Source organism: Ranitomeya variabilis, chromosome 5 (genome assembly GCF_051348905.1).
Source record: "Ranitomeya variabilis isolate aRanVar5 chromosome 5, aRanVar5.hap1, whole genome shotgun sequence".
Classification (NCBI taxonomy): Eukaryota; Metazoa; Chordata; class Amphibia; order Anura; family Dendrobatidae; genus Ranitomeya; species Ranitomeya variabilis.
In genome coordinates, this window is record NC_135236.1 from 274834711 (window position 1) to 274846773 (window position 12063).

A 12063-nucleotide genomic window follows, 5' to 3' on the forward strand; every position below is an offset into this window, starting at 1 on the left:
GTTAAGGCAGTAATTGTGATCCGTACATCATTCGTTACCAGTCTACCACACATAATCCCAAAGGCCAATGATTGTGTACATCAGTATAGTGAATGATGTATGGAACATTATCACTTTAAGGGCTCGCTCACTCTGGCATATAACATGGTAAAGTGCTCTCCCATGTTTTATCGGATAGCATTCAGTCCAATGTTATACTATGGGGCAGTGCAGATCAGCTATTATTTTTTCATGCCGATTCAGCATGAAAAAACAATTGCAGCATGCTGCATGCGATATTCGGAACACATGCACTCATCCGCGTGCAGTCCGACGTATGCTCACAGAGACAATGGAGAAGATGGAGAAATTAAAGGGGTTTTTCTATTTTTAAGATCCTGTCCTAATATGTAGTAAGGATACAGATAATATTGACAAAAACCTCCAATTAGAAATGTAGTGACAGTTGGATAGCCACAGTGGCATGTAAAATTTGGGCACCCATGGTCAAAATTACTGTTTTTGTAAACCATTAAGCAATTTGAAGATGAAATGATCTCTAAAAAGCCTAAAGTTAAAGATAAGACATCTTCTTTCTAAGGCTACTTTCACATTAGCGTTTTAATCTGCAGCGTTTAATCCGCAAACGCAAGGACACGAAAAACGCATGAAAACGCGTGTAAACGCAGCGTTTTTAAAACGCTTACGGTTACCGCATGCGTCATTAAAACGCTGCGTTTACATGCTTTTGCTTGCGTTTTCCATGCGTATGCTTTTTTTGTGCGCATGTCGCAAAAATTTACCAGAGGAAAAATCTAGATGCAAGAACCAGCCAATGGGACTACAGAGGGCGTGTATTATGTGAAATCTATATATAGACCCTAGGACAGCTGAAATCTTCAGATTTTGCTCCTGTGTCCTGTGACAAGATGGATCTTCACATGGATAGCTATTACTTCAAACTGGATCTGAGCATCAAGATTTTTCTGGCATGTGCGTTTGCTTGAGAGCAACACCGAAACCGGGAAAGACAGAGAAGGACACGGCGTAGGCGGTTTTGGCAACACCCCATTGTAGAACTGCGTGAGAGCCGTGGTGCATATCACACCCTGTATGGTGAGCTCAATGAGAACCCAGAAAAATTCCCGGAATATACCAGGATGTCACAAGACTCTTTCCGGGATTTGCTTGATCGTGTCCAAGGAGCCATCCGGAGACAGGACACACAGCTCCGTAGAGCCATTCCACCAGAGGAACGTCTCCTGGTTACCTTAAGGTACGTAATAATTCTAAACAAAAGCTACCCAAAATTTTTTGCAGGTCTGATGTTTTTTTGCCTATTTTGTAAATTATTTATTCTTACTACAGATTTCTTGCAACTGGAGAGAGCTTGTCATCCCTTCATTTCCAGTACCGCCTTGGGATTTCCACGCTGTCCGGAATTGTTTTTGAAACCTGCCGGGCTTTATGGACCATTCTCCGTGAGGAATTTATACCCATACCCACGGAGGACATGTGGAAAGAAATTGCTGACAAATTTTGGACTGTTTGTGATTTTCCCAACTGTTTGGGTGCGGTGGATGGGAAGCACATCCGGATTACCAAACCAGCCAGAACGGGATCACAGTTCTTCAACTACAAAAAATATTTTTCAGTAGTTCTAATGGCAATAGCCGATGCGGACTGTCGCTTCATTGCTGTGGACATTGGTGCTTTTGGCCGTGGCAACGATTCACAGACTTTTAAAACCTCTGATATGGGCCGACGTGTTTATGGCAAAAATTTTAATTTCCCACAGCCACGACCACTCCCCTACACTCAAGGCCCACCGCTGCCATTTGTAATGGTTGGGGATGAGGCCTTTCAGATGAGTGAAAATCTCCTGAAGCCCTATTCAAGTCGGGACTTGAACCGCACAAAACGGATCTATAACTACAGACTAACCAGGGCACGCAGAACAGTAGAGTGTGCCTTTGGGATTATGGTGTCCAAATGGCGCATTCTAGCAACTGCAATAAATCTAAAAATGGAGACAGTGGATGAAGTGGTTAAAGCCTGTGTGGTTCTCCACAATTTCATTCTGGCTAAGGAGCGACCCACCATAGAACTTGATGAACCTGTTGCAAACCCTTTGCCTGATTACCGTCATCACCCGCTGCGGTCAACAGTTGAAGTAGGCCACATGCGGGACCAATTTGCAGCGTTTTTTGATTCTGACATTGGACGTGTGCCATGGCAGGACAATATGGTGTAAAATGTACTGCTGGTTTCGGGTCTGCAAATTTATGTTTGGAATGTTAATGTTTTTTCTAATAAAATAATTGTGATTTACTTTCCTCACCATGTCTCCTATCTATTTCCTTAACAAACCACTTTGGGTTTTTGGGCTTAGGTTCTTGACGTCATTGAGTGCTGTCTTGTTTCACCATTAGCTATTTGCCGCAGACTGTATAGACGATTTCTGTTATTGTCGCAGTAGTTGTCCAGTACTTAACAGCATTATTTGTAAGCCAAAACCAGGAGTGGTAGTTAAATGCTTTTAGTGGTGCATATGTGTTTATTGAACTTTTCCTCACATAGCTCCACTCCAGGTTTAGGCTTACAAATAGTGCTGTAAAATACAGAGCGAATACTGAGAGTGTGACGGCAGCCTATACCACAAATCTATAGTAATCAAGTCAGGTGTCTGAAATAATGAATTTATGATGCTAATTGCTCTTGAATTCATTTTTCATGACACTTGTCCGGGTGAGTATAGATATGTCATGTATGACGTACATTGACCCTTCACTTTGTGTGAAATATATGTATATGTACCCATAAGATAAAATGGAGGTAATATAATGCATTTCTAAAATCAGCAGGTCAGGGGTCATAAATAATGTTTCTGATAAGACACGACCTGTTGAGTACACTTGTGCTGTGTATTACCACCATTTTGTCTTCTGTGTGCTACCAAAAGTCACGGAGTAAACAGAAAGAACTGTTTTTGGAGAAAATACAAGTGTTTTTTTGGGGGGCAACCTCATATCTCTTAAGCAAACACACACCAAGCTTCAGTGTTCTGTTAATTAAGTACTGTAGGTTGGAGGTGGCCCCCCAAAAAGTGTTTGACGCATTATTTGTTATTGGCGCACAGTGTGTGGTGACGGCGGCGAAATACACAATTAACCAAACCTCATTGGGGCAAAACACAGGTTTATTAAACACAAAAACAAAAAAATTAACTGCGCCTGCTTGGGGTTGAGTGCCGATATTGTGGGGTGTTGAGTTGTGAGGTCTGGCTTACTGTAGCCGACATAGGGGTGGCAGGAGAAGGCGCAATGAAACTGCTGGGGTCAGGATATTCAGGGATAGGGCTAGACACATGAGAGGGCTGAGACACACTGGAAGGGTGAGACAAACCAGACATTACAGACACATTGGGAGGTGAGGGGGGAGGGATAGCTATGTTTTTTTGTTTTTTTTTGCCTTTCCCCTTCCTTGTTTTGCGCGGGCTCGTTGTCGTGGTGGCAGGGATCGCCAGGGCAGGGTCCAGCAATGGCAGTCTGGTGGTGGTGCCAGGAAACGCCAGGGCAGGGTCCGGCAACGGCAGTCTGGTGGTGGTGCCAGGAAACGCCAGGGCAGGGTCCGGCAACGGCAGTCTGGTGGTGGTGCCAGGAAACGCCAGGGCAGGGTCCGGCAACGGCTGTCTGGTGGTGGTGCCAGGAAAAGCCAGGGCAGGGTCCGGCAATGGCAGTCTTGTAGTGGTGGCGGGGAACGCCAGGCCAGGGTCCTGCGGCGGCAGCATGCTGGTGGCAGTGGAGGAGGCCCAAGCAGGAGCAGCAGTTGTCATGGTGGTGGCGGTGGGCTGACCCACTGCACTGGGCATGGTGGTGGTGCTATAATACGGTCCGGCAGTGTTTGGAATGGAGGTGGCCGTGCAGTGGTATGCAGCAGATGTCGGCATTGATGTAAAGCGTGACAGTGTGGGCACTGTTGGAAATGCCCCCACTGTCTGCTGAAAATACCGACTCTGCTGCATAGCCTGCACGTAAGCAGCATTGCAGGCCTGCATAACAGTAATCTGGAGCTCAGGACTAAGGTGTTCCAACATGCCCTGTTCTATCTGATTAAAAAAATGATGTGCTGGCCTCTGGAGGTCGGCTTTTACTTGGGCAAGGGCTGTGGTTACCTCCTGGATACGTGTGCTCATATGACTAATGGCAGTATCCAGTCGGTCACCCATCGCCTTGAGTCCCTCATGGAAGACCGAGCTCAAGTGCAAAAACTCGGGCATGAGTGACCTGTCCGCGGCCCTCTGCCGCTGCCGGGAGGAGCTTATAAAAAATTGGCTAGAGGCAGAGGACTGGGGAAGGGGAACACCTGATGGACCAGCTTCCTGGTCTCCAGGTTGTGTGGCAGGCCCACTTGCTGCAGCGCTGGAGGATGGCTGGGACGGGTCCGTGGCTGACTGATGAAGGACCGCTCCAGAACCTGGGCCAACAGTGGAGCTCCAAGTGCTGCGGAAAAAAAAAAAAAATATTACAAAACATTTACAAAAAGATAACTCAACAGTTAGATACACATTCAGATAGGGAAAGGTCACACTAACACTATTTGTAGTGAATTTTACATCAGAATTTGCAAGCCAGGAGTTCAACAGTAGGAATAAAAGTTTCATAAAACAACATGCTATACTTCTGCATGCATCGACCAGTCCTTGGGGATTAAAAAAACTGATGTAAAATATGAAGAGACGATGGAGGCAATACAAGCCATATCTCTATACAAGGTATTGGGAAGCCAAAACCTGGAGAGGAACTATGTGAGGGAAAGTATTCAAAGAACACGTACCCCACTTCTGCATCTATCAACCACTCATGGTTTTGGATTACAAATACTGATGGGAAATACGAATTGACGACAGAGGACATACAAGCCACCTGTATACTCACCAGGACAAGTGTCAGGAAAAATGAATTGAGGAGCCATTGGCATCCTGAATTCATTATTTCTGACACCTAACTTGCTGAGTATAGATCTGTTGTGCAGGCTGCCGTCACACTCTCAGTATTTGCTCAGTATTTCAAATCAGTATTGGTAAGCCAAAACCTGGAGAGGAACTATGTGAGGGAAAGTATTCAAAGAACACGTATCCCACTTCTGCATCTATCGACCACGCATGGTTTTGGATTACAAATACTGATGGGAAATACGAATTGACGACAGAGGACATACAAGCCACCTGTATACTCACCAGGACAAGTGTCAGGAAAAATGAATTGAGGAGCCATTGGCATCCTGAATTCATTATTTCTGACACCTAACTTGCTGAGTATAGATCTGTTGTGCAGGCTGCCGTCACACTCTCAGTATTTGCTCAGTATTTCAAATCAGTATTGGTAAGCCAAAACCTGGAGAGGAACTATCTGAGGGAAAGTATTCAAAGAACACGTACCCCACTTCTGCATCTATCAATCACTCAAGGTTTTGGATTACAAATACTGATTTGAAATAATGACCCCCAAAAAATTGCATTATACACCACTTTTTTTTTCCTTTTTTAACCAATATACTTACGTTCTTCGTGCAAGGACCGGTCTCAAAAACGCAAGGATGCGGTGGTACTTGTATTTGCGTATCCTTGCTGCAGAACCACTTGGAAGCTGGCTCTCTTGGCGCAGGTCCTTGTTGAAGCGGTCCTTCATCGATCTCCAACGTGTTTTCACTTTTGACACTGTTGGCAAAACAAAACATAATAGTTAGGACAATGGTCTTTTGACCATGGTCACACAACTGTATGTGCTGTGAAAAAGTAATGACTTTCTCACATCATACACAGTTGTGTGAGCATGGCCAAGGTATTGACTACATCACACTGCATTGCGATACTTACCAAATGCAGAACGGACCCGAGCCGGGGCATTGGCCCAGCCATCCCACAACGCTGCGGCCACCTCATTCCAAAGCCTCCGGATCGTCACATTGTTGGCGTGCAGTGGATCCCGGGTGTCCCACAATGCGACTCGCTCGTGAACCAGGGAGATGAGGTGTTCATTCTCAATTAGGTCCTCATCCTCCTCTGGAACCTAACAACAAAAAGTACATTAATATAGGAGGCGTTCACATACGGAAGACAGAAAACAGAATCAGAGGAATGGCATGAATATTGAAGTAAAAAAAAACACTGGTGCTGAAGCAAAAGGGAAAGAAAGAGAGAAGTAGAAAGAAATTAAGATTCAAGAATTATAAAGTGAGGATACAATACACATTCAGCCAGCTATACTTACACGATGCCGCCGTGTTGCCCGGCCGTGACCACGCTGCTCCTGCCCAGTCTCCTGCCCAGTCTCTTCCGCTGTAGAAGAAGTGGTCTGAAAAAGGGAAAATATACATTGTCATATGTGTAGATGTGACAGTGAATACTTACCAATCTGAGGAGGTGAATACTCACTTCGCTGACATGTTCCCCTTGTGCAGGCCCAGGCGTTTCCTCATCAGAAGAAGAAGACATTCTGATGTGTGCAGAAAGAAAGGAATGACAGAAATTAGGGCATATAGACACAGATTATAGAAAAGAAATGCATTGGATAGGATATACTCACATAGTTCTGAGGCTTGTTTGCTGCTCCAAGGGGCTGTGGGGCGTCTCGTCTGCAAGGCAGTCTGATGAGTAGTGACCTGCAACTGTCCACACCCTCCCTTTATCACCTTGTATGTGGGGGGTGGCTTATCAGTGTCTAGACATGTTTTTCTCAATTGAGACGCATGCGTCGGCAAACGCAAGCAAACGCATGTACTGAAAAACGCATGCGTTTACATAGACTACAATGCGTTTTTTGGCGCAAACCTTGCGCAATCAGCCGCATACGTTTCCAGGCGGCAAAATGACGCCTCTAAAAATTACTACATGTTGCATTTCCGCGCCAAGACGCAGACGGCTAGACGACGCATGCGTCGTCAAACGTGGCAAAACGCGAACATAGAAAAACGCATGCGTCGATAATGTTAAAGATAGGAATACCCAACGCATGCAGATATTTGCGGAAGAAACGCTGCGGACACAACCGCAAATGTGAAAGCGGCCTAATTTAGGCAAAAAAATGTACATATTGTTTATATTTTAAAAAAGAAAATGGGCCAATGCAAAAGTTTGGGCACCCTTAGAGATTTATGTGCTCAGATATCTTTGACCAAGGTTTCATACCTTTAATAAGCCTGTTAGAGTTGTGACTTGATTACTATCATCATTAGGAAAGATCAGGTGATGCAAATTTCCCAGCTTTATAAAAACCCAGCCTCCTCTAACCTTGTACCTAAAAACAGCAGCCATGGGTTCTTCTAAGCAGATGCTTAACATTCTGAAAATGAAAATGGTAGAGTCCCAGAAAGCAGGAGAAGGATATAAGAAGATAGCAAAGCATTTTCAAGTTGCCCTCTCTTCAGTTTAAAATGTAATTAAGAAAGGGCAGATAACATGAACAGTGGAGGTTCAGAGAAGACCAATCAAAATTTTAGTGAAAGCTGCTCATTGGATTGCTAGAGAGGCAAATCAGACCCCTGCTTGACTGCAAAAGACCTTCAGAAAGAGTTAGCAGACTCTAGAGTTGTGGTACATTGTTATACTGTTCAGAGACACCTGCACAAATATGGCCTTAATGGAAGAGTCATCAGAAGAAAACCTCTCCTGCATCCTAACCATAAAATTCAGAGTCAGAAGTATGCAAAAGAACATCTAAACAAGCCTGATGCATTTTGGAAACAAGTCCTGGCAACCGATAAGGTTATAATAGAACTCTTTGGCCACAATGATCAAAGGTATGTGTGGAGAAAAAAGGGCACAGAATTTCAGGAGAAAAACATCTATCCTACCATTAAGCATGGGGGTGGATCAATCATGCTTTGGTGTTGTGTTGCAGACAATGGCATGGGGAACATTTCATGGGTAGAGGGAAGAATGGATTCAATGAAATTTCAGCAAATTCTTGAGGCAAACATAACAACATTTGTAAAAAAAGCTGAAATTGAAAAGAGGATGGCTTTTACAAAATGGATGATTCTAAACACACATTAAAATCAATAGTAGACTAACTCAAAAGGCGCAAGGATTTACAATGGCCCTCACAGTCCCCTGATCTGAACATCATTGAAAATCTGTTGCTAGACCTCAAAATAGCAGTGCATGCAAGACATCCCAGGAATCTCACAAAACTGAAATAAATTTCCTAGGAAGAATGGATGAAAATCCCTCAAACAAAGATTGAAAGACACTTATCTTGCCACAAAAACTGCTTACAAGCTGTGATACTTTCAAAGGGCTTGCTACTAGATAGTAATCATGCAGAGTGTCCAAACCTTTGCATTGGCCCATTTTCCTCTACGTAACTTGTAAAATGTAACTTGTAAAATGCAAAGGAAATGTGTCATCTTTAACTTTAGGCCTTTTAGAGATCATTTCATCTTCTACTTGCTTAACTGTTCACAATAACAGTAATTTTGACCAGGGGTACCCAAACTTTTACATGCCACTGTATACTTCATTTTTGGAGCTGATGTGACTTGCTAAAAAACTACATTTTTTCCTCATCTGTTCAAAGGACATTCTTGCAGAATATATGTGGCTTGTCAATACACATTTTGGCAAATTCTAGTCTTACTTTTGTATTATTTGCTTTCAATAGTGGGTGTCTCCTTGGTCATGAAGACAGCAATGGATGGTGCAATCTGACAGTGACATACCTTGACCTTGGAGTTCACCTCTAATCTCTTTGTGAGTTGTTTTGGGCTCTTTTGTTACCATTCATATTATCCATCTCATCGATTTGGCATCAATTTTGCTCTTGTGGACATGTCTAGGGATGTTGGCTACAGTCCCATAGACCTTAAACATCTAAATAATATGTGCAACTGTAGTACCAGGAACATCAAGCTTTTTATAGATGGTCTTTAAGCCTTTTCCTTAACATGTTTGTCTATAATTTTCTTTCTAATCTTTTGAGACAACCATCTCCTTAGCTTTCTTTGGTCCATGTTCAGAGTGGTACACACAATTCCAAACAGCACAGTGACTACTTTTCAACCTTTAAATAGGCAGACTACCTACAAATAAACTGAAGCATATGCCAAATAAAAATTAAAAAAAAAAATTTATTTAACAAATATTGACACACAACTATTTAAAAAGGTTCAGTGGATGAATACACACATATGGACCTGAGAACACAGGACTTACTATACCCATGCCATAAACATTCAAAGAATGGATAAATATCCAGAGCATATAAAGAAAAAAAAATTCTCTAGGGTTCATCAGAAAGGACTACCTTATATATGGAGCAAAGCTTTCTTGAATGTTAATCAATGTTATATAATTCAATATATTTCTCTTTGCAAACAGTGCTTTTGGACTCATATATCAGCCAAATTTGGTATTCAATATAACATTCATAAAGCATAGACACATAAATAAGGAAAATAATTCTGCCATATAGCTCCATTTAGATGCCCATATAGATTGCGGCTCTATGTAAAAACCTTTGTGGCTCCTCACAGACAAATTGTCTACATACATAGTTATAAGATTGCTTGCTCTCTCTATATCCAAAGACAATAAGTAACATTAAAGTGCATAGTGCTAAATAATTCAATATTAGTGCAAAACATGCTTTAGAATACTTGCAGAGACAAAACCATATTGTAAGGTGCAAAAACAAGCTACTAAATATGGCAGCAATCAAATGGATGACTAAAATTAGGTTAGGGTGCAGTGGTTAAAGTGCAAGCATGCTACTGAAGGTTTGTAATACTCAGCTAGACATGAAGGAGGAAGCAAATCAGCTAAATTCAAGGGGTATACATGACCTGGTTAGCAGGGAGCGTCCCGACGCGTGTTTCGCGTTAGCTTCTTCTGATGGGGGTGTAGTAATAATGCTGTTTATAGATGGTCTTATGGCCTTTTCTTTTAACATGTTTGTCTATAATTTTCTTTCTAATCTCTTGAGACAACCATCTTAGCTTTCTTTGGTCCATGTTCAGAGTGGTACACACAATTGCAAACAGAATAGTGACTACTTTTCAACCTTTTAAATAGGCAGACTGACTGATTAAAACTGTGTAGTCACCAGTGATGCTAATTCATTATTATTATTTTCAATATTTTCTGGGAATACCATCATTTTTGTCTAGTCCATTTTCATTAGTTTACTTTTTTTTTTTTTTTTACATTTTTCTGTTGAACCACAATTCAAAAGCAATGTCTGTGATTTTTATTAGTTGATATTCAGTAAATTGAAATTGAAAATTATTTTTGTCAATTTCAAGTTATTTCAGTGACCATTGTGTTTTTCTTACCTTAACAGAAGGGCACCAATAATTTTGTCCATACGTGTGTATATATATATATATATATATATATATATATATATATATATATATATATATATATATATATATATATATATATATATATATATATATTATATATACACTGCCCAAAAAAATAAAGGGAAAACTAAAATGCCACATCCTAGATATCACTGAATGAAATATTCCAGTTGTAAATCTTTATTCGTTATATAGTGGAATGCGTTGAGAACAATAATCAGTGTTGCTTCCTAAGTGGACAGCTTTGATTTCACAGAAGTTTGATTTATTTGGAGTTATATAGTTATATTCTGTTTAAGTGTTCCCTTTATTTTTTTGAGCAGTGTGTGTGTGTATATATATATGCAGTATATATATATGGATTCCTCCTAATGCATATTTATACACTGCTCCAAAAAATAAGGGGAACACTTAAACAAGAGAGTATAACTCCAAGTAAATCAACCTTCTGTGAAATCAAACTGTCCACTTAGGAAGCAACACTGATTGACAATCAATTTCACATACTGCGGTGCACATGGAATAGACAACAGATGGAAATTATTGGCAATTATCAAGGCACCCTCAATAAAGGAGTGGTTCTGCAGGTGGGGACCACAGACCACATCTCAGTACCAATACTTTCTGGCTGATGTTTTGGTCACTTTTGAATGTTGTTTGTGCTTTCACACTCGTGGTAGCATGAGATAGACTCTACAACCCACACAAGTGGCTCAGGTAGTGCAGCTCATCCAGGATGGCACATCAATGCGAGCTGTGGCAAGAAGGTTTGCTGTGTCTGTCAGCGTAGTGTCCAGAGGCTGGAGGCGCTACCAGGAGACAGGCCAGTACACCAGGAGACGTAGAGGGGGCCGTAGGAGGGCAACAACCCAGCAGCAGGACCGCTACCTCCACCTTTGTGCAAGAAAGAACAGGAGGAGCACTGCCAGAGCCCTGCAAAATGACCTCCAGCAGGCCACAAATGTGCATGTGTCTGCACAAATGGTTAGAAACTGACTCCATGTGGATGGTCTGAGTGCCCGATGTGCACAGATAGGGGTTGTGCTCACAGCACAACACCGTGCAGGACGCTTGGCATTTGCTACAGAATACCAGGATTGGCAAATTTGCCACTGGCGCCTTGTGCTCTTCACAGATGAAAGCAGGTTCACACTGAGCACATGTGACAGACGTGACAGAGTCTGGAGATGCCGTGGAGAGTGATCTGCTGCCTGCAACATCTTTCAGCATGACCGGTTTGGCAGTGGGTCAGTAATGGTGTGGGGTGGCATTTCTTTGGAGGACCGCACAGCCCTCCATGTGCTTGCCAGAGGTAGCCTGATTGCATTAGGTATCGAGATGAGATCCTCAGAACCCTTGTGAGACCATATGCTGGTGCGGTTAGCCTTGGGTTCCTCCTAATGCAGGACAATGCCAGACCTTATGTGGCTGGAGTGTGTCAACAGTTCCTGCAAGATGAAGGCATTGAAACTATGGACTGGCCCGCCCATTCCCCAGACCTGAATCCGATTGAGCACATCTGGGACATCATGTCTCGCTCCATCCACCAATGTCACGTTGCACCACAGACTGTCCAGGAGTTGGTGGATGCTTTAGTCCAGGTCTGGGAGGAGATTCCTCAGGAGACCATCTGCCACCTCATCAGGAGCATGCCCAGGTGTTGTACAGTAGGGAGGTCATACAGGCACGTGGAGGCCACACACAATACTGAGCATCTTT

The 12063-nt window shown here is 42.6% G+C and overlaps 1 protein-coding gene across 1 annotated transcript; it reads right to left on the reverse strand.

Annotated features, from left to right (window-relative positions):
• Positions 1–3177: 3177 nt before the first annotated feature.
• LOC143775797 (uncharacterized) lies at positions 3178–6102 on the reverse strand. Its single transcript, XM_077264368.1, has 3 exons — positions 5858–6102; positions 5542–5698; positions 3178–4680 (listed from the first exon to the last, which is right to left on the reverse strand). Exon 3 carries the CDS (start codon positions 4640–4642, stop codon positions 3203–3205), a length of 1440 nt encoding a protein of 479 aa, XP_077120483.1. The 5' UTR covers positions 4643–4680; positions 5542–5698; positions 5858–6102; the 3' UTR covers positions 3178–3202.
• Between the last annotated feature and the right edge of the window lie 5961 nt (positions 6103–12063).